Raw genomic sequence first — 25,516 nt, 5'->3', positions numbered from 1 at the left:
TTTCACGTAAAATTCACGAAAAATTAACAGAAAATAGTCCACCGTATAAAGGATAATTTTCGCAAAGGACATATTGCTGAATAATATTCAACTTTCGCATGATGTTACGCAATGTTACGTAATATTACCGACAATAAATAAATTACCGGTAATTTCCCATCTCTGATTGTGACGATACAAAAGGGTATCGCGTGTGGATTACTGAGGAGAGAAAGATTGAGGTGTCACGAGACATCATTTTTCGTGAAAATATGCAAAGCAATAATCCCATTATTTCAGTAACCAAAGAAAGTGGTGCGGAAAATTTTTCTGTTTTTGGTCCTGGACTTTTCGAGAACGAAAATTCAGTTGCCCAACAAAACGAGCAACCAGTGCCTATGCCAAATTCAGGTGGAGATCAAAACGAAAGTCATACCGAGCAGCCAATTGTGGTCGAGCCAGTTCAGAACGATGATTTTGAAGATGACGACATTTTCTTTGAAACTAGGTCGGATTCCGATGATGATTCAGGCAGCGATATCGGCAAAAATCGTCGAAATTTTATCTCACAACGTACAAGAGGACAAAGTCATTGGATCGAATCAATGGAAATTGGATATTGTTTCGTTTCGGAACAAGAACCGAAAAATTTCGAAATGGCTTTGGCGTCGGATGACAGCATCAAGTGGAAGGAGGCGATGGATGACGAATACAATTCGTTAATCGAGAACGAAACTTGGCAGTTTGTCGATTTGCCGAGAGGATGTAATCTTGTGGACAATAAATGGGTCTACAAAATCAAGGAGACTCCAACCGGTGACATTTAACGGTATAAAGCACAATTGGTCGTTCGTGGCTTCTCACAAGAGTACGGTGTGGACTATTTTCAAACGTACAGTCCAGTGGTACGTTATACATCAATTCGTACAATCGTTGCAATAGCTGCAGCAGAGAATTTGAAATTGGCTCAATTTGATGTGAAAACAGCGTTCCTTTATGGCGACCCATCTGAGGATATCTACATGAAGCAACCTGTTGGCTACGAGGATGGCACGTCAAAAGTGTGTAAACGTCGCAAGAGTTTATACGGATTGAAACAGGCGTCAAGAAATTGGAATGAAAAATTCACAAAATTCCTGCAATCGTATAATCTCAAGGCCAGCTCAGCAGATCCGTTGTGTGTTTACTGGGGGTGCGGAGAGGCGAATAATTCTGGGAATTTTCATCGACGATGGCATCATAGCGGCAACGTATGAGGAAGACATTACGAACCTCATAGATTACCTCACAAAGGAATTCAAAATTCGAGTCATGGAAGCGAAGAGCTTCGTTGGATTGAAAATCGATCGAAGTCAGTATGGTTCCATTCATTTGAAGCAGACATTGTACACAAAGAAAATATTGGAAAAGTGCAGAATGTCAGATGCCAAAAGTCTGTCAACACCAGCTGAAAACGTCGTTTCCACGTCAAATGAATTGGCTAAAAAATATCCATTCAGAGAGGCTATTGGTAGCCTAATGTTTTTGGCCGTTGGAACACGACCAGACATATCATTTGCCGTTGGTAAAGCTAGTCGTTCGTTAAGTCAACCGAGCGAAGCAGATGTGACAGCTGTCAAACGAATCTCGTACGAAGTACAAAGGGGCTTATAGGATTACGATGCCGTGTGTAATTGATGAAATTCGAAGCAGACGGTAAGGGCAAAGTGTTTGCCTATGTTCATAGATGACGAATCTGCAATAAAAATTTTGTCTGTCCGTCTGTCCGTCTGTCACGTCGATATCTTGAGTAAATCAAATCCGATTTCAAAAATTGAAAAAGTGAGGCTAAGTTCGAAGATGGGCATATTCGGGTCGGCCCTTCGTGAGTTAGGGCCACCTAAGTGATTTAAGGTCTTTTGGTGATATTTATGGCAAAATAAACGATGGACACGGCAAATGATAGGTATTGTCAATACCAATCCAGGAAAAAAAAGTTTTTTTAAATCGGGTGAGTGGACCGTGAGTTAGGGCCTTAGAAGTGAAATGCTACTAGGGCCCTATGTGTATTTTACATAGAACTCGAGTAAATTTCATTCGTTTTTCGTAATTTTTGTTTGATTTGGAAGGTAATCGAATGCCGAATAGAATGTTGTTGAAAAAAAATTAAATTTGGGTCCTCGGACTGAGGCCACTACTAGGGCCCTATGTGTATTTCACATATAACTATTGTGAAATTACTGTTGACAACCATCCTCCATTTGTTTTAATGGCTGCAAATTTACAACAGCTAAGGGGGTTGTTGACTAAATACAGTAGTTTCAAAGACGATGAAAACCTGCCATGGATTTTCGACTCGCAAAGAAGACTAGTCTACGACAATGCAACATTCATAAGTTTAGAGAACAGGAAATTTTTTGCGATGTCTTCTAAGTCACCTGCTGACTGGATATTACTCGATCACGAAATTATTGAACTCAACTATCAACAACTCGAAACACCGACAACTGAGAATTCCGATGAGACTTCTTTGATAAAGCTTGCATCGAAAACACTCCGTAAGTTTTCTAAACTTTTCTAATTCACGCCATAAGTGCGCCTTCCATTTCAAAACATAACGCATATCAGGACTTTTTAACTCATAGTTTTTGACATTAGTTACATGAAGTCAGCGGTATTTTGTTCAACTGCCAGTTAGAAAAATTTAAATTTTTGGTGGACTTATGGCGTGAATAGTTTTATTATTCACTATTTTAGTTTTTTTTTGTTGGATTTCCATTCTCATTTAGCTTCTTGTCTCCCACAAGATTTGGGAAGCTTTTTTGCAATTGTGTATACGTTAAACGATCTACTCAAAGCTATAATCCCTGACTATGCAAGGATTGTAACATTTTTTATTAGTCTTTTTTACTATATCTATTATTCGGCAAAGGTTGTCAAACAAATTTTCAAAAAAAGTAGATTTTATGGTTTTTTGAGTTTTTTGTTCTGCGTTACTTTTATTTCAGTTTTTACACTTATCGCACTTTTATTAAACGCTAAAATTGAATCGTATAAATTTATGTTGAAGGCATGCAACGCGACAATAAATTTAAACAACACAATGAATAACGATTAAATCAACAATTAGACGACGACGATAAAGTCGAAATAAAAATGAGTGGCCACAGTCAAACAATTCACTGAAAATAGTGAGAAAAATTTAGCGAAGAAGGAAAAACAAATGTGTGATAACTTGGGTTATATGCGACTGAAACGGATAAAAAAGGTGAAAATGTAAGAGGAACTTTACGATGGTCCGCCTGCCAATCGTTGTCTGTCCTTTTCGTTTGGACAAAACCATCATAAATTCACTCCTTCACACCGTCAAACAGAGGCAATCATTCAAACGGCAACGCTACTCCTCCGCTTGACAGTGGAAAAATGAATTGGACCGCTGAACGATTGTTCACTATCTACATCTCCACATCGATTCTACTACAAGCATTGACCGATCAGGAAGACAGTAACATGATGCGCACGGAAAAAGATGAGGATCGTTGGATTTAAAATTTTCACAAGCGTCAAAAACGAACTCGATTATTGAAACGAACGTGGAAGTCACAGAGCAGTTGCATAACTTGTGGCCGGCTTATAGTCATAGAAATTGTAAATCGATCATTAAATCGCCAGCATCGGCTAGAGTAACTGGCATCAAGGTGGTGAATCAATGGTCCTAGATTCCGAAACTGAAACCGTTGATTGTTCAAAGGTGAGTGACGATATTTTTGTGATTTCAATTCGACACTGGGGCGTATTAGTACCTCGTAAAACCACGGTTTCGAAGTCGGACGTATGCAGTAGCAGTATTGCTTCTGCTCAAGACGAAAAACGTTCGAGCGTTCAACAAAAAAATGAAACTGATATCAAATCGAGGTTGGACGGATGTGAAGTGCAAATGCACTCAAATCAATTTGATGGTCATTGTGTAGACCGTTGAGTAAGAATTGGAAAAGAAGTTCGTCTAGTGAAATATATCATTTCAGTAGTTTTAATATCGGGAAAAGCATGGTGAATAATTGAACATTTTTTATTTAAATCTTTTAAAAAAATTTCTATTTAAAATCGCTTGATAAGATTTTAGTGTAGAGAATTGAGTCGTACAACTTTACTATTGCATAGAAAAATAGGTCAGCATCCTCTTAAATTTTTTGTGTAACAGTAACTTATTAACCGTACGAAGAAACACCTTTGGATTTTTGGCTAAAACATGAAGAATCGATTTTTTTAATATCTTATACGAAGAGAAACGTAAAGGCGTTTGGTCGATCCTAGGGAATTCATCCTTTTACGAAATGTAACATAGAGGCGTTTTGCGCCATCCTAGGGAATTCCTCCTTTTACGAAGAGAAACGCAAAGGCGTTTGGTCGATCCTAGGAAATGAAACGTGAAGGCGTTTTGCTCGAAGTAAAAAAATCATATTAGATCGCCCCACATTTAGCGTTGCACTTTATAAAAGGAAAAAATCCTATGAGAGCGTTACATCAGCGATTACATTACATTTTGTAAAAGAGAAGAATCTTGTGTAGGGTTCCCATTCGTCCTCTTTTTAGAGGACATGTCCTCTTTTTTCGTCTCGTTCTTCTTTTTTACAAAAATTCTAAGAACATCACTTTTTTGATGAAAACGTCCTCTTTGTCCTCTCTTTTCAGGTCTTCTTCTTTTTTAAGTAAATTTAATACCTAAATCACGAAAAATTTTCGCTGCGCGGCATTACAGTCAAAGGCAGTCAATTTTCAGCATAAATTTGCTCTGTAACTAATAATCTTCTCTGTCAGAGAATCTCTAAAAGGTAATACAACAAACTCTTCACATCAAAAAAAAAAAAAAAATCGCTCGCTCCGTTCGCATTCTTTACATAATTCTTTCCTTACATTAAAACAAAAGTTAGTAATTTTACCAGAAAGAAAATAGTGTAGCGTTGTGTGAAATGCCAAAGATCACGCAATGATAAGGTAAAACGAATTCTGTATTCAGATAATATGGAGTGTGTGGTACCCCTCATGCCGAATGGCTGAAAATACGTTCCGCAAGTTGCTAGATCAGCAACATTCCGCGACGTTGAAATATTCGGAATCGTATGTCGTGGGAAATGTATGAAACGTCCACGAAATCGGAATCGAGGTTGGACGGATGTGAAGTGCTATTGCACTCGCATCAAAGTGCTGATCACACAAAAGTGTGCGGACTGTGGAATGTCGATCGTACCGAACGGTACGAACGATTGCTTTTGAGAAATGAAAAGAGTAGAGTTCTAGTCTGACTGTCAAAGAGGGATTCTTTTGAAAAACAGCCTACCGAAATCGGACGCATTTTCCAGTGGACTTTTTTTTATGTGCCTAGAAAGTACTTCGACCCTAGAAGCCAAGACCACTTTCAAAAAAATTCTTCGAAGCTTTTGTGACTGGTGAAAGGTGATCAAAAACCGAAAACTTGCACTTTTCTTACCAAAATTTCTCCGGATACACGAGCCGTACAGGGTCGTGTGGGGTGTCATTATAAAGGTAATCACATGTACTATTGAGCCGAATAGAGACTTATTCGGTTTAAAATTCATCGACACTGAAATATGTGCAGTTGAAGTTTTCAACCGAATACTTACACTGTTCTTACCAATATTTTCCCAGTTACACGAGCCGTACATGGTGGTGTGGGGTATCATTTGAAAGGTAATTCTATGTGCTTTTGGGCCAAATATGGTCTTATGGGGGTTTGAAAGCATCTACGATGAAATATGAGAAGTTGAAATGTTCAAGTGTCCATATTTCATCGCATATGCATCCAAACCCCATAAGACCCTATTTGGCCCAAAAGCACATAAAATTACCTTTGAAATGATACCCCATACCACCATGTACGGCTCGTGTAATTAGAGAAATATTGGTAAGAAAAGTGCAAGTTTTCTGTTAAAAACTTCAACTGCACATATTTCAGTGTGGATTAATTTTATAACCAATTAGTCTCTATTCGGCTCAATAGTACATGTGATTACCTTTCTAATGACACCCCACACGACCCTGTACGGCTCGTGTACCTGGAGAAATTTTGGTAAGAAAAGTGCAAATTTACGGCTTTCGATCACCTTTCACCAGCCATAAAAGCTTCGAAAAATTTTTTTGAGAGTGGTTTTGGCTTCTAGGGTCGAAGTCCTTTCTAGGTACCTATAAAAAGTTCCACTAGAAAACACGCCCGATTTCGGTAGGCTGTTTTTCAAAAGAATCCCTCAAAGCGAAAAGATCTAAAATCGGAAAAGAGTTTTCCTTGAGTGGCTCGGTCAAGTCTGTGAAATATAATCGTTTGAATATCAGTCAATAATATTAGTGATTTCACGTTCGAACCTTTTTGTAAATTACATAAACAAGTTGTTCAATAAATATAACATTTGCTGTGAGCAAAATATCGTGTTTCATCTCAAAGCTGGGATACGGGACACGACAATGGTGCCCCACGTTGGGCGTTTCATACATTTCCCACGACATACGATTCCGAATATTTCAACGTCGCGGAATGTCGCTGATCTAGCAACTTGCGGAACGTATTTTCAGCCATTCGGCATGAGGGGTACCACAAGTGGATGTTATCACTGAGAAAGAATCCAAAAGAATATCAGAACTATTTCAGTGCATATTGCTTAGAGCATTTTTGAATTTTTTGTTTTCAGCATGAACTGTGGTGTAAATTACACAATAGTTACACAAAGTGAATGTACAGTCGTTGTAATTCCGCGTCAGAAATTCACTTTTCGTCCTCTTTTTTGAATGTGAAGGCGTCCTCTTTTTGTCCTCTTTTTTGATGCCGAAATATCCTCTTTTTCAAAATTGAAAAATGGGAACCCTAATCTTGTGGGATCGTTCCATTAATTTACATTTCGCACGAATAAATTTAAAATTTTGCAAACAGCTGTGAAACCCGCAATAGATACACGGGTTTGTACGGGGCTCAGTCGCAGCAAACGCTCCGACTGTTCTGATGGCTCGTTTATGCGAAAACGTCTAAATTTACCTTAGAATGTTTCAGTGATTCTGATTATGCTGGTTGTCCAGTCACAAGACGATCAACCAGTGGCCATGTGTTCAATTTGGGTTCTGGAGCAATTTCTTGGTGCTCTCAACTCCAAAAATGTGTCGTTACATCAAGCACAGAAGCCGAATATGTGGCGGGTTCCCAATCCGTTAAAGAAATGCTCTGGCTCGAACGTCTCACTTCCGATTTGCACATTAAATGCGATTCAATTTGCTTGAACATGGACAATCAAAGTGCAATTCGCCCGGTGGAAAATTCCGAACCGCACGAGAGAACCAAACACGTCGATATCAAATATCACTTTATACGCGAAAAATTCAGGGAAGGGCTGTTCGAATTGAATTATGTTCCAACCGATGCCATGGTAGCGGACATCCTACCTAAGCGTCCTAACATCCTAACTTACCTAATAAATGTAACTAGCGTCGGTCATGTAGATCAAGATATTTTTACGAAGAACCGATAGCAAGCAGCGACTCAGCTTTGATATAAATATATTCAAACAACGAAAGCTCACTTAAATAATGCCGGCGAATTTATTTCGTCCCCAATTCCAATACAAATTCAACATCCGCCGCCAAAATCCCATCGGGTTTCCGTTGACATCTAATCGATTATGGTGCACTCTGGCGACTCTCTAAACTGAGCATTTTCGAGTCTTAAACGTTCGCATTCAGCTTCGGCTAACGACAATTGATTCTGGACCAACGATAGCTGTCTTTGATATTTCGCAACGACCGGTCCAATGGAATTCAACTCTTGTTTAATGGACACTTTTTCGCGAATAGTAGTCTCCACCGTCGATTCTAAGCCATTGATTCGATCCTGCAGCTGCTTTAAGCGACTTTCAAAATCAGCTTCGCGCCGTTCATCTAACAGACGGTCTGAAATAAAAGAATTTACAATTAATTTAAAAAGGTAAGAATCTGGGACACCGCCCTTACAAATTATTGTCATTTTGGTTTGTTGTTTGTTTTTAATATTGATATTGTTTGTTATTGTGATTATTGATTTTTGACAACTACTGTCAAAAGAAAGATGATGAAATAGGTTTGTTCCAAGTAACTGTAAACACGAACTTTGACAACCCGAACAACGACAATTTCATCCATAGCAACGTCGCTTACGTGATATTTCATACAAATCGACCAACGTCGCCTACGCGATTTACACAGAGGTATTATTGAGGTTATGGTTATATGGATGAAATTTGACAATTCATATGGCCTTGGAACAAACCTATATGTACACCTAAACATTTGAACTTCTATTTCATCGTACATGCATCCAAACCACATAAGACCCTATTTGGCCCAAAAGCACATTAAATTACCTGTCAAATGACACCCTACACGACCATGTACGTTTTGTGTACCTCGAGAAATTTCAGTAAGAAAAGTGTAAGTCTTCGGTTGAAAACTTCAACTGCACATATTTCAGTGTCGATGAATTTTAAACCCAATAAGTCCCTATTCGGCTCAATAGTACACGTGATTACCTTTCTAATGACACCCCACACGACCCTGTACGGCTCGTGTAACTGGAGAAATTTTTGTAAGAAAAGTGCAAGTTTTCGGTTTTTGATCACCTTTCACCAGCCACACAAACTTCGAAGAATTTTTTTGAAAGTTGTTTTGGCTTCTAGGGTCGAATACCTTTCTAGGCACATATAAAAAAGTCGACTGGAAAATGCGTCCGATTTCGGTAGGCTGTTTTTCAAAAGAATCCCTCACATATTCGACTGAAGATGGCATGTGTAGGGTGTGTAGCTAATAACCAGAACATTCAAAAATTCATTAATTTTTATCACGAATCACGACCCGTTTACTTTTATTAGTTTATTTATGTTAAGACGTCAAAAAATAGTCTCCTAACCATAGAAATGATAAGTTGGTACACCTATGCCGAGATAGAAGAGGACGTTGGTTGTTGGTTCCTATGGGAGAGAATTTCATACAAAATTGGTTCCATTCTCTCCCATTGAGAATGTACATACCAATTTATCATAATAATAATACGTAGTGACTATTCTTATAATACTAACACTATTCGTCCGTACGGGCGAATAGTATTCTTATAATACTAAGACTATTCGCCCGTACGGGCGAGTAATATTCCTATAATACTGACACTATTCGCCCGTTCGGACGAATAGTACTCTTATAATACTACGACTATTCGCCCGTACGAATTCTGTTTAAATTGCACCAGTTTGAGTTTCTGGGCCTTAGAATCATAATTCGACGTATTTCGTCACTGCACCTACGATCGAAAAGTGATTGCTAAGAAAAGCTGAAATTGTTGTAATGTTTTTGTTTTGTTTTTCGTCTCGTTATGATCCTTACGGCACAGAAAACGTAGTTCGAGACTTGTGACGAAAGCAAAATTTTTTCAGGACACGTCTTAAGCTTGTCCTAACGAAGCGAAGACGAAAAATACTATTTGCATACCAGAGTCTTCCCATGTCACTTTCCATGAATCTTTGGTGTCGAAGATGTGTCCGTGCACTTGCGTTGCTGTGGCGATAGACGGTTTCCGGAATTACAGCCGAGAGGTATGTTGGGAATCGACAGGACTTTTTGGTATTCTCTAGAAAAGCGTGTTGCCTTCTTACTTCTGGTGGTGCTTTATCACAGAGAGCGTAGAGCCATGGCAGAGGTTTGGATCCGACCGTACCAGTTACGATTCAATGGCTTCGTTGAGTTGTGTGTCTACTTTTTGTGTGTGTGCGCTGTTTATCCACGAGGAGCAGCAGTATTCATCGTATTCATTGTTTGTTGGCACGATGCGGATACACCCCAAGTGGTGCCGGTTAATTTGTTCAGCAAGTTTTTTCTTGTGCTGATTTTCTTCTTGTTTCAAAGTTAGCGAACGGTCGAGCGTGACTCCCAAATAGGCTGGATTGAATTCATGTTTTAGACACGAGACGTTGAACCAGATTCTTAGCTCTAAGGAGTCTGCGCGGTTGTTCAGGTGAAAGGCCGATGCGACGGTTTTCGATGCGTTTGGAATTAATCTCCACTTCCGGCAGTATTAAACGTAATTTACCATGTCTTCGTTCAATGTTTTGTTCAATTCTTGGAATTTTTTTGTGGTGGAACGCATATGCTTTGTCATCGTCGTACAAAAACTTGCGAAATTTGCGTGTGCAGTTTCGATGTAATTGGTGAGTGAAAGGACCTGGTCATCGCATCTATGTCCGGTACGGAAACCACCTTGGTCATCTAGCAGGATTTTTTCAATTTCCATTCGGCTGTACAGGACACGTTCCATTAATTTTAGCGTTTCAGGTTTTTCTTCGTTCTTGTTCGGTTTTAGAAGTGCCATTACTTTTGTTATTTTGAACGCTCGTGGTGGGATGTTCGTCTTGATTATGGTCGTGAAGAAGCCTGCAAGCTATGTTCTGCATCTAGGTCCAGAATTCTTCAGAAATTCTGGGTGGATCGAATCGGATCCACTAGCTCGTCCGTTTTTCATGATATTTAGAGCCTCGTCGTGGAGAAACATCTGGAGATTTCGCTACTCTTTGGTGTCTTTTTTCGGAAATCACGATTTTTTTGGTTATCCGGCTCAGGAAATCTCTGTCGTGCGGAGCTTTTAACGTTTGTACCAATTTTTGTGCGATTCTGTTCGGTTTCACTTTCGTTTTTTTTTTTCCGAGTCAAAGCTCATGCTATTCCGCTCGATCTGCATGTCCATGCTTTCAACTGTTTGAGTCAACTTTTTCTTCCTCGTTTCATCCAATTATTTTAGAAGCTCCTTAGCTGCTCCGGGACTTTAATTTTCCTTAACCTCATTGTGCATCAGTACAGACGGTTGCTCTCTTCGCACCAGCACCAGCACGGAATGTATTCCTTCCTATTAAAATTTCTTTTAAGCTATGTGTGCCTGTTACTTCTCTTTGATCGAAAAATATAGTAAAATCCAACTCATTCATTTGAATTCCTTCCTATATCTTCTGGGCACGTACTTTTTGGCTGTGGTGACGATCATGTTTGTAAACGGTGGCGATACATATATCATTTCGCTTAATTCAACTTTTTTTAAGTATAATTTTTTTCAAAGAAATTTGCCCGTACGGTCGATTAGCATTCTTATAATACTGAGACTATTCGTCCGTACGGTCGATTAGTATGCCTATAATACTAAAACTATTCGCACGTACGGACGAATAGTCTATTTATACTACTGACGCTATTCGCCCGTACGGGCGACTAGCATCTACCATAATAATAATTCGTTTATTTAGCCGTGGCTATTTTCATCTCATTTCGATACAATCATCTTTCCCTTCCATTTACAATTTCTTATCACTACATTTACTTATTTATCCATTCTTTTTATCATCACATTTTAACAGCTTTAACTTCTTTATTTATTTTCATTTAATTTAATTATCATCCTTCCCTCATTAGGCTCAAATACATTGGTTAGAGGAGTAAAGAAGATATGCACTATACAAACACTATATATCTTCTCTCCTCTAACCAATGTATTTGTGTATATGAACAAATGCCTCGCTCCCCATGCCTAAATTAATTTTTATAATTCTAAAAAAAAATACGGGTCCAATATTTTAGCCTTCCGGACCAGGAAAACCCATCTCCAGCTGAACTTTGGACCCCCCTGTGAAACAGAGCAGGCCTATTCCCTCATTTAATTTCGTTGGTCACAAATTCACTTAATTTTATTTCAAACCTTTTCGTTATTTTTTCACTTTTTATTTCAATTGGCATCTCGTTAAATTATTTCAGTCCAACGTACAACATCAAATTTCTTGTCTCTCTTTTGTTTACTGTTGGTAGTCTGAAATCGTTTCTGCCGCGTAGGTTTCTTCCATGTATCTCACCATTTTTCCTTGTCTGTTCCACCAGATATTCCGGTACCATTCCATTCTTGATTTTATGCACCAACTTCAACGTCTCGAACCATATTCTTTGCTTTACACTCATTATGGCCAATTTTTCAAGCATACTCTTTATACTGGTGTCTCTTCTGCATCGGAGGATTATTCGCAAAGCTTTGTTTTGTAGCTTTTGCATTTTGTCCATCTCCGCTTTGTTGGCTGTTAGTAGAAGTGACACACAGTAGTCAAAGTGTGGTGATATGATTGATTTATATACGCAAACTCTGGCTTTAAGTGTTAGATTCTTAGATATTCTGCTAAACACACCAACTTTCCTTGCCACTTTCTTACATAGATTCAGATTTCAGATTCACTTTATTGTCGATCATGATGCCAAGATATTTTATGCTGTTCACTGTTTCCAATCCGACACCATTTATCATCAAATTCACATGGTTGATTCCTCTTCCACCTTGAAGTTGCATCACTTTCGTCTTTTCCTCGTTTATTTTCAATTTGTTCGCCTTTAGCCAGTTTTCAATTCTTTTCAAATCGCTGCTAATCCTCCCTGTCATTTCCGCCATATCATTTCCATACACGTATAGCAATGTGTCGTCTGCAAACAGGTTCACCGTTGTCGCCACCAGAGCATCTGGCATGTCATTGATATACAATATGAAGAGGTAAGCTCCAATTACTGATCCTTGCGGTACACCAAGCTCATTCACCATTTCGCTGGAAGATTTTTCATTCACCACCGTGCGTTGTCTTCTGTTTTCCAGGTAGCTTCTGAACCATTTGACTGAGTTGGAATCGAATCCGAAAGCTGATAGTTTCTTCAAAAGCCTCTTCCTGTCAATTGTCTCAAACGCCCTTTTCATGTCATGTCATTGCTCTGCTCCTAAAGAAAGAAAAAACCTTCCCTCAAAATACAATCCTAATTCTTGGATTTGAAATATTTCTTTGTGTACATCAAAACAACGTACTCTATACTAAGAACTGACACATGAACCAATTTTATAAACTGTCATTTGGCCTCTTATTTTGCATGGAATGTTCGATCAAAATCCGTCGAGTGAAAATTTAATTATTTTCGGTCCTGTTATAAATTTGCCTTTATCATTGACATTTGCCATTACCGTACGGATTTAGCGTTAGTGTTTGTGTGTGGGATTTAGCGTTCAAAAATCTGACGCTCTCTAATATGACGGTCGATGCGCTCTCCGATTTTAATGAGTGATAGCTCGTTGGATTCGTCTTTCAATTCTAGGAAACACGTAACTTTCACTTTTTCAAAAAAAATGGTTTTCTGTGAAAAGCGTTCAAAAGTGAAGACATGTCAGAGGGTACCGAAAACCGTTTTTCGACAATAACTCAAGAAAAAATGATTTTAATTTGTTGTAATGTTGTACGAATGTCGGCCTTGGAAAGACCTACAGGTAGAATGTATGCACCGCTTGGTGCGAGCAGATCCACGAGAGTTATGACTAAAAATGTAGTGAATGTTCGGAGAGTCCGCCTTCTCTGCAGCTTCGATGTTCCACGAAACTGAGTATGGGGTGTTGTAGCTGGCCTCACTCACTATCGTTCGACATATAAATGAACCCAGTACTTTTGTGCAGCAAGCCCACAGAAGTGTTGGAAAAAAAGTTGGTGTCGTCGGCAAACATTACTAATTCAACTCCCGCTGTTGATTTTAATAAAATGCACAAGTCGTTCACGAAGCAATTGAATAACGTTGTGCTGGATATACCGCTCCTTGTGGGAGTCCTTTTCGAATTTGTTTATAAGACGGATATGTCCTGCAATTTTTCGTTTGTTGTTGATCGATGTATCGATATATTTCTCGGCCATGCTTTCGTTCATCCAACCGCTCCCAATTTCTTCGAAAAATACACTAAAAGCGACCACAGACGGTGTGTTATTCGACAGACACCAGTCTTTAAAATTTTTGTACGCTTTTTCGTAAATTGATGCTGATTTTTTAGGTAAAAGGTTCCGAATTACTATCTCAGCCTCCATCTCAATATCGAAAAAGTCGTCTTCGGTCTCGTATCCGCTCATTTTGCTTTTTTTGCAACACTAAATTATTTTGTGCCACCGAGAATTGAAATACGACTCTTTTCAGTACTCATTTTAGTGTTGTAAAGTGACTTATTTCAGCACCCGTTTGATGTGATATTACAACACTCAAAGCAGTGTTGATATGGAATTTGTATGAGTTGTTACAGCATTCGTTTTAGAAAATGCAAAGCAATGTGATCGATCAAATTTGAAGAGTGATTGTTTACCATGAAAATTATGATTTTTTGGGCATTTGTCTATTTCAATTCTCGGTTGGCACAAAGCATGATGTGTTACACGTATTGTAATGAGGTTTTTTCAGCACACGACCCAATTTTCCTTACTCGCTCCGCTCGTAAGGAAAACTTGGGTCTAGTGCTGAAAAAATCAACATTACAATACTTGTAACACAACATACTATTACGTAGCCTTGAGTCGACACTCAAAATTGAACTAGAATGTTCATGCGTCGTTTACGATTAATTGGTTTCTGTGCAACATTGATTTTTACATGACGGCCATTTTTATTTCCGTAGAGTGATTTTCATTTTTATTTATTTTTATTTAAATTTGTGTTTCGTCTCGTCTCATTATGATCGTCAGGCGCAAAAAACCTAGTTCGTAACTCGTGATGAAAGCAAAATTTTTCAGGACACGTCGTAAGCTTGTCCTAACGAGGCGAAGCTCGTAACTCGTATCACTCGTAACGAAAAACACTATTATTTCAACAGCGATTGCAAAACTAAAATAAAAGCAAAATAAAATGATCGAGTCTGGTTTTTGACAATTGAATTTCTGTAATTTGCTGTAATACAATTAGTCCAGTAGCCATAGAAGTGCCCGTGTCCATGAAAAGTGCACGGGATGTCTTGGGTGATTTGGACAGCTCTTGGTATCCTGAAAAAGAAAAGTTCGGGTGCCAAGCTGAAATCCTGTCCGTTTTCGGAGAAAAGGAGGGGGAGAAGTCTGGAGTGCACTTTTTCAGTTCAGTTCAGTTCAGTTTTCGTCGAACAGCGCGTTGAAAGATGAACAGATTTTTTCCAGCTTAATGTCGTTAGCTTCCTGCAAATTAGATCTACGGATTGCAGTAATAAAATATAGATCCGGACGCACTTTTAGAATAAAAATCAAAAATAAATAGAAAATTTACTTGTCCATGTGTATGCATTCACAATGGTCGCCATTTTTGACGGGGCATTTTTGTTGGGAATTATCGTTTTTGTCCAAAAAAGCTGGCGTCCTCTGAAGCCCCAAAACCGCGGAAACGCGAAAACCGCGAAATATCATGAACACACTTTTTCACAAAAAGTGTTTTCTCGACGTTTCAGAATATCCTCTATCCGAATCTGCAATAAAAAAAATTGACACAAAAACCGCGGAAACGCGAAAACGGCGAAAAATTTCGCGAATTTTGTGACCCCCAACACAACTTACATTTGAGAAAGAGATTTCCAAAACTTTCTCTATCAAAAGTTAATTTTTTGACCCGTTCCCACGCTACTTCGTTCTACCGAAGGTATTCTTATATATGGGGCTTACATGGGAACTTCGAGGAGCCCTAGCTCCCAAACGAGGCTCGTTCCCCTCAAATTTTTTTTGTGGAATGTCTTAGAATAACGACTAGAATCTACTCCCAAAATTTCAAGAAGTTCTAAAGAATACTTTAGGAGATAGGAAACACGGACGGATGGAACCACAAAGTAACGTAGGATTTTTAGACCCGTACGAAGTACTGGGGTCTTATAGGTTTACGCATACGTTTGTAACACGTCGAATTGGACTCCCTGAGTAAGGGGAAACCTATTGTGGTTGTCTAGAGATGCCAAATCCGCGAAAAAAAAATGTCCGTCTGTCCGTCTGTCCGTCTGTCTGTCTGCACGATAACTTGAGTAAAACGCATCCGATTTTGAAAATTCTTGTTTTTTCCGTTTGGTAATGTCAAAAGACAGGCTAAGTTCGAAGATGAGTGATTTTGGATCGACCCCTCCCGAGCTGTGGCTTAATAAGTGCTTTACGGTTTTTCGAAGATATCTCCGGACATTTAAACGTTAAACTTGTAAGTGATACGTCAAATAAAAGGTATTTACAATACCGATCGACAAAAAAAAAGTTTATGGAAATTGGATGACCGACTCGTGAGTTATACCCCTTTGTGTGAACTAGGTACAGGGCGGCAGCCGTTTTTGCTTGTAGGTCGGCCACATTTGAACATATTTCGTCTGTTTTAGCTTTATTAGATAGGTATTGACCGTACCAATCAGGGAAAAAAAATTTATGAAATTATGTTCTCCGGAGCGTGAGCTAGGTCTCTTGGAGTGAGCTCTTATCTGGCTACTCGGCCGTACAGTGAACGTGGTGTATTTTGACAATATCTCGAGTAAATTTTGACCGAATTTCATGAATTTTTTTTGTTTGAAAGGTATTGACGAATGTAAAGCGTCGGTACTATTTCCGGTCTCCTAACAAAATGGCTGCCGGCGGCCATATTGGATTTTAGTAAAATAGAAATATCTTGGGAAAAATGATACTTAGAGAGTTTCTGTTAACATGGAAATAATTGGTTATGTGTGTGGGGTGTTTCAGGCATTCCATATATGGACATCTATATATACCTATATACAGCTATATTGAGCTATATACAGGCATATAGAGCTATATAATAGCATATATTTATCTGTGAAATGTTTATTTATAGTGAAATATAGTTAAATATAGCGGTATATAGCTGTTTAAATAGGAATTTATGAAATTTGTCTTCGTACGGGGCTGTCTATATTGCCTCCGGCAATTTAGTTGTATATGATAACAAGGCAAAGAGTGGATAATGTAAGTGATTTTAAAGGGAGAATAGTTTTTCAGCAGAGAAGAAAATGAAGTAAGAGAAATGAAGAGTTTCACATTAAAGGCTTTTGATACGAATAGGTGTTTCGTACGGGTCGGCGTTAGCTATGTTTTCATTTCGTTTAAAGTACTAGATATAAGAGACCGAAATGTGTGGAAATAAGGCTTCTTGGAAGATTTATTGCGTGGCCAAATTTTAAGCTACAAGAAAGTGTGATAGCTCGTTGAACTCGTACGGACGTCTAGTCTGGCTAATTTGGAGTCATTTGGATTTGAACTGTAGAACTCCAATATTTTCTGTATGGTTCCGCAGTCTACAAAAAAAAATGAAATTTTTTCTAGTAATAGGACTTGCGTCACGGGCGCTATGCTAACGCGCGCCCATGGTTTATGGAACAGGAGCCACTTCGATACACAGATCCCAAATTATTCTTTCTCGAACTTATTGCGAGTGTTTGATGGGAATTGTGTCGGAAGAGAATGTTGGGCTGATACACATCATTGTCATATACAAAGAAATGCATTTTGGCATTCTGGCGTGCATATCAGGGGCTATTTAGTCGAATTAATTTGCCGAAATTCGCCAAAATTCGCCGAAATTCGTCGAAATTCGCCAAAATTCGCCAAAATTCTCCCAAATTAAAAAATTCAAATTTTGAAAATTTTCTTCCAAATTTATGTTTTTTGGAATATTTTGCTAGTTTTGTGATATAGCATAACAAAAATATGCAAGAATCTACCAAATTCACAAATATATGTAAAATTCACAAAATTAGGACATTTTTCATCGTTTGGCCAAAAAAAACCTTCATGGCTTCCCGGTTAAAAATAGATTTTTAGAATGTCTTGGCCAAAAATATGTAACTAAGTTCTACGATTCTTTGAAATTTCTTAAAATCATGTATAAATTCACAAAAATTCGCAAAAATTCGTCAAAGTTCGCCAAAATTCGTCAAAATTCGCCAAAATTCGTCAAATTCACCAAATTCGCCAAAATTCGCTAATAATTCAACTAAATAGCCCCTGGTGCATATTGATGACAACAAGCCGTCAGTTTACAGCGACGGTAACATACCAACGATGAAACATTAAATAAAACCAGCAGAAAATGTTCAATAAGTTTAATGCATTGAAAATATTGATTTACATGAATTGCTATAATGGATTGCAGCGGGAGAAGAATAGAATAGAATTAGATTGTATACATTTTTGTGACTTGGTACTTTTCTCCACTCGTATTAAGAAATTATATCAACTTTCCATAAAAAGCTATTACGACAATTCGTTGACGCCGACAACTGCACACATTCCTTATACCTCCGAAATATTCTGTTCAACGCGTTTTTCTCTACAGCAGAACAATAGTAATTGATGCCAGATTAGAATACCAAAGCCAAGCAACGTTGTGAAAATCCAATCACGTGATTGAAAGCGGGCGCAATAGTAATCAGAACATGTAGGCAAAATGTACACACATTGAGGGTGTAAAAGTACTACAAATAAAACACCAACCAAAATGACACACAGAGGAATAGTTGCACGCATTCCATCAAAGATGTTACGTTCCCCAAAAAGTTTTCTTGAATTGAATGCATTAAAGAACGTCATCAAAATGAAAACATTCGGAAAGTACCAGTATTCATCAAAAACTAGCTTAAAAACAAATGGAAGTGAAATCAATACAAGAAGTTGATAAATTGACTGAATGCAAACGTTTTTCCACATTGTCTTCGAAATTATCGATTCACTTCGTCCGTAAGATCGTTTCAGTGACAAATCGTTCGTAATTTTGTGTGTAAAAAATGCCGACACCAGTGCCATAATAGCCAGAAACCAATCAATCCCAAAAAACGTTATGGCTTCGCAGGGAAGCAAGAATGTACTAAGAATTTCAACCACAACAATTACCACTTTGGCACTCAAAGCAAATTGCACAAATTTAGCAATTGAATCATAGCAATTGCGACCCCACAGCACGGCCCGTACAATTCCATCTAATTTATCGTCGCTTAACACGACAGTGGATGCATCCTTTGCCACGCCGCCACCCAACTGGTTGAGCGTAATTCCAATGTCTGCCTTTTTCAATGCCAAAGCATCTCCATCACTGTTACCCACCATGGCCACAATTTCACCATTCCGTTTAAGGCCATCGATCAGGTTGTACTTATCGACAGGTGAAGCTCTGGCAATCACACGCAAATTAGGGCAGAGAGTGTTAAACAAATCTTGCTGAATGACACCATCCTTGTCACGAATGCAACGATTAAACTCTGTTGCATCCAAGGCTCCGTTATCTCCATCTGTTTCCGATATTCCACACTTTATCGCGACCGCGTTTGCAGTTTCGATGTCATCACCACTAATCATCCGAACCGTGATTCCCATTGATTTAAGACTCTTGATTGTGTCAGCAGCTTCGGGTCTTATCGGATCATCAATACCAAGTACGCCCAGAAATGTTAAATTTTGCACAACATTCACTTCGTCGTCCCAATTTGGTTCACAGTCTACATAAGGTTCGTGGACACCATCAGTTTTATCTGTAACAAAGTCACGGTATGCTAAGGTGATTGTTCTTAAACGTTTACGGGCTATTTGTTTTACAGCTTCATTTTGGAGATGGTCGCGCAAGTTATCCGTCATTTGTTCCATTTCGCCGTTTTGACCGACCAAAAAATTACATTTGCCAAGCACAACGTCAGACGCTCCCTTGATAAAGAGTCGATAACCGTTTCCACTGCTTATTGCAGTGCCCATGAATTTTCGATTTGAACTAAAGGGATAGACATGGAAGACTCGCTGGGTAGATACCGCATCTCGGATCGTTTGGACGTTTAGACCGACTTTGGGAACAAACTCCAATAGAGCACGTTCAGTGGAATTTCCAAATAGTGCCACGTTACCATCGGTATTGATGCGCGTGATTGATGGAGTGGATGAGTTTATGGAAATGTTTTCTGCTATCAACTTTAAGATGTCACTCGGAAGAGGTTGTTGGCTATTTTCAGTGGTCCATGTTTGCTGATGATCGCATATGTGAGAGAGTACAACTTCCATTTTATTCGCGGTCAACGTTCCCGTTTTATCGAAGCAAATCGACGAAACACTTCCCATCGTTTCACATTTGTCTAGACGACGTAAATGAATGTTCTCCTGGTAAAGCTTTACAAACGTTAGGAACAACGTAGTCGGAACTACTAAAAGGATACTCTCTGGTATTCCAGATAAAGAGAAACTGATGGAAACGACCAGTCCCCATATTGTGAATTGCAAATAATAGTTTGACCAAGATCTCGATTCAATAACAAATCTTGCTACTGAATGCCATACCATGAAAATAACGAAAACAATTCCACTAATGGCCAAGCAAACGTAAATAATTTTCCAAATTAATTTTCGAATCTTCTGTCGTAGAATACTTGATTCGTCGCTGAACGTGATTCGCTCACTTTCTCTTCTATCAATTTCTTTTCTTTTCCCATTCGTTGCTCGTTTTTCCATCATCCTAGTAATCTGTCCCTTACGCGTGTTCGCTCCCACAGCCGTCACCACCATAATTCCACTGCCGGCAATTACTTCACTGCCACAGAGTATCATTGCGTCGAGATGTTTACCTTTATTCGTATAACACGACATGCCATTTATAAACGATTCGTTCAACTTGAGACCGTCACTTTCAATTAGAATACCATCAGCTGGCACGACATTATTCTCATTTAGAATGCACACATCGCCCACAACAACATCATCAATGACTATGCTCGTTACAGTCGCATTCCGAATTACAGTCACTGTCTGCTTCGTCTGACTTCTAACATCGAAATAGCGTCGGTACTTACACACCATGAAATAATCAAACGCTACAGTCACGAAAAGTACCACCACTACATATAGCAATTTGTGAATTTCAAATAGAATCAAGGGCAGAATCAAAAACAGCGTCAGCAACGTCATGAGAAGTTTATCGCGGAAGACATCACCCAGTATTGTCCAAAGCGTTTCTCTAGCTTTCGTCGATGTAGAATTACTACCGAATGTGGCTCGTTGATTTTTTATTGAGTTTGTTATTCCTTGACTCGGAGATGTACCCAATTGTTCACAGATTCCTTCCACGCCACCTAGCTTGTTTATTTCGGCGACGCCTTCTTGACCACTGCATTCCATTAACTTGCATAAGTTGCTCAACGTTAGTCTGTAACATTCTCCCATGGTCACTAAAAACGTTCATTCGAATTTATAGATTTGTCGAAATTTTGATGAGAAGAAAAACTCACATTCGTTGTCTGTAAAGTGTGTGGAACTGCTTTGACCGGTAAAATTGATACTAACCGAAACCGTGTTTGTGTGGCATACTCTGACGAGTGATTCAATTCGAAACAACCCACAATGACGAACAATTAATTAGTCAGGATGGACAGGAATTCACAACTGTATCAATAGTAACAATCATACAAACAAAGGATTATGGAATATCTCAAATCGGTGTACTCTTACGAGCACTGCCGCCTTTTCCCTATGAACAGTTTGGGCAAGTGGCGCCCGGAAAAGGAAGACTGACCCCTAAATTGACAAGTACTGCTAGTGACACCAAAACAGTAAAAGGATTATGTGCTATAATTTAGGACAATTTAGAACTCAAAATGGTTCATGGTTAAAGGAACTTTCGCTAAGAACTGAATAGAAATGTCACAAAAACACTCTTGACTATCACACGGTTCTGTTTTCCTTTATTCATGTTCGAATGTTCTAATTATAGATTTTCGAGTTATATGAAAAAAAACAAGGCATCAGAACAGTCGGAGCGTTTGCTGCGACTTAGCCCCGTACGACCCGTAATCCTATTTCGTCCGTAACCATAATACGTCCGTAGCCGTAATACGCCCGGAACCCTAATACGTCTACAACCCTCTAATGCGTCTGTTACCAAAATGCAAGTCAAGTTGGGCATGATCAAATTTACTGAAAGTGTTCATTTTTAAAATTGCGCGTAGCGCAATTACGAAAGCCCGTACGAAGTACCTCTCAAATAAAACCAACAATTTACGACATTATTTTAGAAACCCAAAATTTTTTGCCAACTTTCCATTGGGTATTCAATTACCTCTCAAATAAAACAAAAATTAGCAAAATCGGTTGAGATTTACTCGATTTATGTGCAAAAAGCACTTAGGGCCGAGTAGCGGCCTTAGTCCAAGGGCGCAAATTTGAAACTTTTTTTGCCATCATTCTATTCGGCATTCAATTATCTCTCAAACGAAACAAAAACTAGCAAAATCGGATGAGATTTACTCGATTTATGTGCAAAAAAACACTTAGGGCCGAGTAGCGGCGTTAGTCCAAGGGCCCAAATTTGAAACTTTTTTTGCCACCATTCTATTCGGCATTCAATTATCTCTCAAATGAAAAAAAAAACTAGCAAAATCGGATGAGATTTACTCGATTTATGTGCAAAAAACACTTAGGGCCGAGTAGCGGCCTTAGTCCAAGGGACCAAATTTGAAACTTTTTTCGCCACGTTCTTTTCGGTATTCAATTATCTCTCAAACGAAACAAAAACTAGCAAAATCGGATGAGATTTACTCGATTTATGTGCAAAAAACACTTAGGGCCGAGTAGCGGCCTTAGTCCAAGGGACCAAATTTGAAACTTTTTTCGCCACGTTCTTTTCGGTATTCAATTATCTCTCAAACGAAACAAAAACTAGCAAAATCGGATGAGATTTACTCGATTTATGTGCAAAAAACACTTAGGGCCGAGTAGCGGCCTTAGTCCAAGGGACCAAATTTGAAACTTTTTTCGCCACGTTCTTTTCGGTATTCAAATACCTTCCATAAAAAACTAAATCTAGCAAAATCGGATGATATTTACTCGATTTATGTGCAAAAAACACTTAGGGCCGAGTAACGACCTTTGAGCCCTCCCAACGAGCCCGCGTTGCATCTTACGCAAAAACAATGTTCAGCAACTTTGTTCTACTCGATACCTTTAATTTGATATATCACAAGCAGCTATTGCGTGCGTATTTCGGTAGATATCGTCGAAAAAAACACCTATAGGGCTCTAGCTCTGGAAGGGCCGACCCTAACATGCCCATTTTCGAACTTGACCTTTCTTTTGTCGATACCAATCGGGGAAAAAAAGAATTTTGAAAAAAGGTTGTGATTTACTCAAGCTAGAGGGGTCCCTGACAGACGGACATTTTTTTTTATTGCGGATTCGTTATCTATGAACATAGACAAATGCTTTGCCCTTACCGTCTGCTTCCAATTCAACATGTTACAAACGGCATATTAATCTTATAAGCCCCCAGTACTTCGTACGGGGCTAAAAACATTTTTCTGTAATTCGTCTCAGCTTCTCTTATTCTTAAATCACTTAAAATACACGTAGTGCACAGACAAAAATATGGGATTAGAATTTTTAGGTCCGAGAGGATTACTTTAAAAAAGTAATATTTTCGGGATTAGATTTTTAATCTTCGCCAGAAATTGAAAAAATGTAATTCCATCAGGGATTAAAAGTAGGTCTAAACAATAATATTGGGGATTGAATGATGATACTAATGATGATGTTTGTAAAGATACTACCAGATTCAATAAATCATAAAATCAATGTAAACATTACAAAGATAGTATAGATATGGAGAAATTCTAGATCGAAATTGGCAGGAAGGCCAATTTTAGCCGTTAACTATCCCCATTACCACGGGAAACCAGACATTTTTGAATTTAAATGGTTAAATACTATTAAAACTTCAGAAGAATATAAAAATGAAAATCATGAAAAAATATTGAAGTTTGAAGTGACGATCTTGTCATCTGGCAATTTGAATTTTAATTCCAATTTTAATCCCACGAGGAATTAGTTTCTTTGAAACAACGGTTCACAATAAGACACGTTGGGATTAAGAACAAATTGCAGCAGTGGTAAGATCGTAGACTGAAGTGCAGGAGGTCCCGGGTTCAAATTTCGTCAGGTAAATAAAAAAAATAATTTCTGATAAAAACATTTCTCATTCCAGATTCACAAAAAAGCTTCTTCTCATATCAGACGTTTAGATAAAAACTATAATATCACAATATCCGTAAAAATCGTTTTTTTTATTTATTTTTTCTGAAGTAAAAGTGGGAAGGGTTAGAATATTTTATTTTATTGCATTACAAATAACATTTAGATCAGATGAAAATGAGTAAACTAGTAAACAAGCGTCAAACGTCAGGGCCTAAAAGATTAAAATTTAATTCCTCTAGGGATTACTCATTTGGGGATAAGTTCAAGTAATCCCTGAGGGGATTAAATTTAAATTCTAAAAAAGATTCGGTCGCGTACTGTTAATCCCAAAAAGATTTAGATCTAGGTCCATATTTTTATCTGTGTGATAGAGCGTGGATTTGAGCATTACATCTCAATACTGTCAATGGTTGTCTCTGTCGTCAAGTCGGTCTTCTCTCACTTTATGTGAACAATATTTTGATGGACGACGAGTTAGGAGAACGATTCCCACAATCTGTTGTGGCTATCTAAGTCACCTGCATCTGTAAAAAACGGGTAAAATTTATGTTCTGAAATTTGCAAAATGTAGGCAATCTAGAGAGCTAAGACAGGTTTCGTATACCGATTTAAATCGCCCAATGTCGAAATACTCTCGAGGTGTTGATCTCGCATATTTTGTTCGATATCCTCATTTTACCAGTTATTTAAGTTCTTTGAGTTAAATACAAAAAACGTCCGTTACGCTTGTCCCCACGATAACTCGAGTAATTCTTAACAGATTTTCGAGATTCTTGTTTTGAATGATGTAGAATGAAATTCTTGAGGTCGAGCTCGGAGATGGATGGAGATGAAGTTTTGAGATGGACTAAACAAAACTTTATTTCTCTTCGATATTCAGTGATACAGTAGGGAAATGTATATTACCTCCTATATGCTGCGAAAATTCTTTTTTCGCGCGGGCCGCAAAAGAAAAATTCGAGTTTGTATGCTGAGCCGAAGGCGAGTATGTAATCTACTATTAGTACTACTAGTAATCTACGGGGCGTGAGTCGGTGCGGTGTCAGTACTATTTCGGTTGCTAGGAATCTCGCGCCGCGTCATACACAATAATTCACATTTTGACACATTTTGTATAAGGAAAATGTCACTTTGTGAGTAATTGTGAATGACGCGGTCCGAGATTCCTTAACACCAAATGGTTCTTAGAGAGTTTCTGTTCACAAAGAAGCAATTGGTTATGTGTGGGAGGTTTCAGGCATCCCATATGTTGACATCTATATATATATATCTATATACAGCTATATTTAGTCTTGAGGAAAATATAAACTATCCAAAATAACAGTTTGTATTTGTGTAATATAAGCAAAGTCGGAAAAAGAGTTAATCGTCCGAGGAATAGTACGCCTTAGTGAGAGAAACAGGTTTGCTAACAATTTAAATAAATTTTAGAATTGGTTTTTCTCTGATCATATTCAGATTTATCAGTCGAATAGCAGATTACCTTACGATGAGGTGTGAAGTAATTTTTGTTCGGTTTTTCATCTTTTTCATTATTTTTTTTTTCTTGTTAGGACACTGAAGATAGTTTCGTTTCATTTGCTACTTACGTTAGTGTGTTCGTTCGACATGCATTGTGAATGGAAATATGGAGCTCAAACATTTTGTAAGCCTACAAATTTAAACATTACAAGTCCCAACCAATTCGTGAGCAGTGTTAGCGGTAACACTACCGTACCACTGAAAGATGT

The 25,516-nt window shown here is 38.3% G+C and overlaps 1 protein-coding gene and 1 long non-coding RNA gene across 2 annotated transcripts; one reads left to right on the top strand and one right to left on the bottom strand.

The window, feature by feature from the left end:
- The first annotated feature begins 2,194 nt into the window (after window positions 1-2,194).
- Window positions 2,195-24,311, top strand: LOC119082754. Its single transcript, XR_005088706.1, has 4 exons — window positions 2,195-2,516; window positions 3,029-3,118; window positions 24,127-24,132; window positions 24,301-24,311. It is a non-coding gene; the product is annotated as an uncharacterized LOC119082754 (long non-coding RNA).
- LOC119082753 (plasma membrane calcium-transporting ATPase 3-like) lies at window positions 17,888-21,220 on the bottom strand. The gene is made up of 2 exons (XM_037192336.1): window positions 21,050-21,220; window positions 17,888-20,989 (listed from the first exon to the last, which is right to left on the bottom strand). Exon 2 carries the CDS (start codon window positions 20,982-20,984, stop codon window positions 18,084-18,086), a length of 2,901 nt encoding a protein of 966 aa, XP_037048231.1. The 5' UTR covers window positions 20,985-20,989; window positions 21,050-21,220; the 3' UTR covers window positions 17,888-18,083.
- Window positions 24,312-25,516: the final 1,205 nt, after the last annotated feature.

This window comes from Bradysia coprophila, unplaced genomic scaffold, assembly GCF_014529535.1.
Source record: "Bradysia coprophila strain Holo2 unplaced genomic scaffold, BU_Bcop_v1 contig_476, whole genome shotgun sequence".
NCBI lineage: Eukaryota > Metazoa > Arthropoda > Insecta > Diptera > Sciaridae > Bradysia > Bradysia coprophila.
Note: the sequence above shows the minus strand (reverse complement) of the source record. Positions and strands in the feature narration are given on the sequence as shown.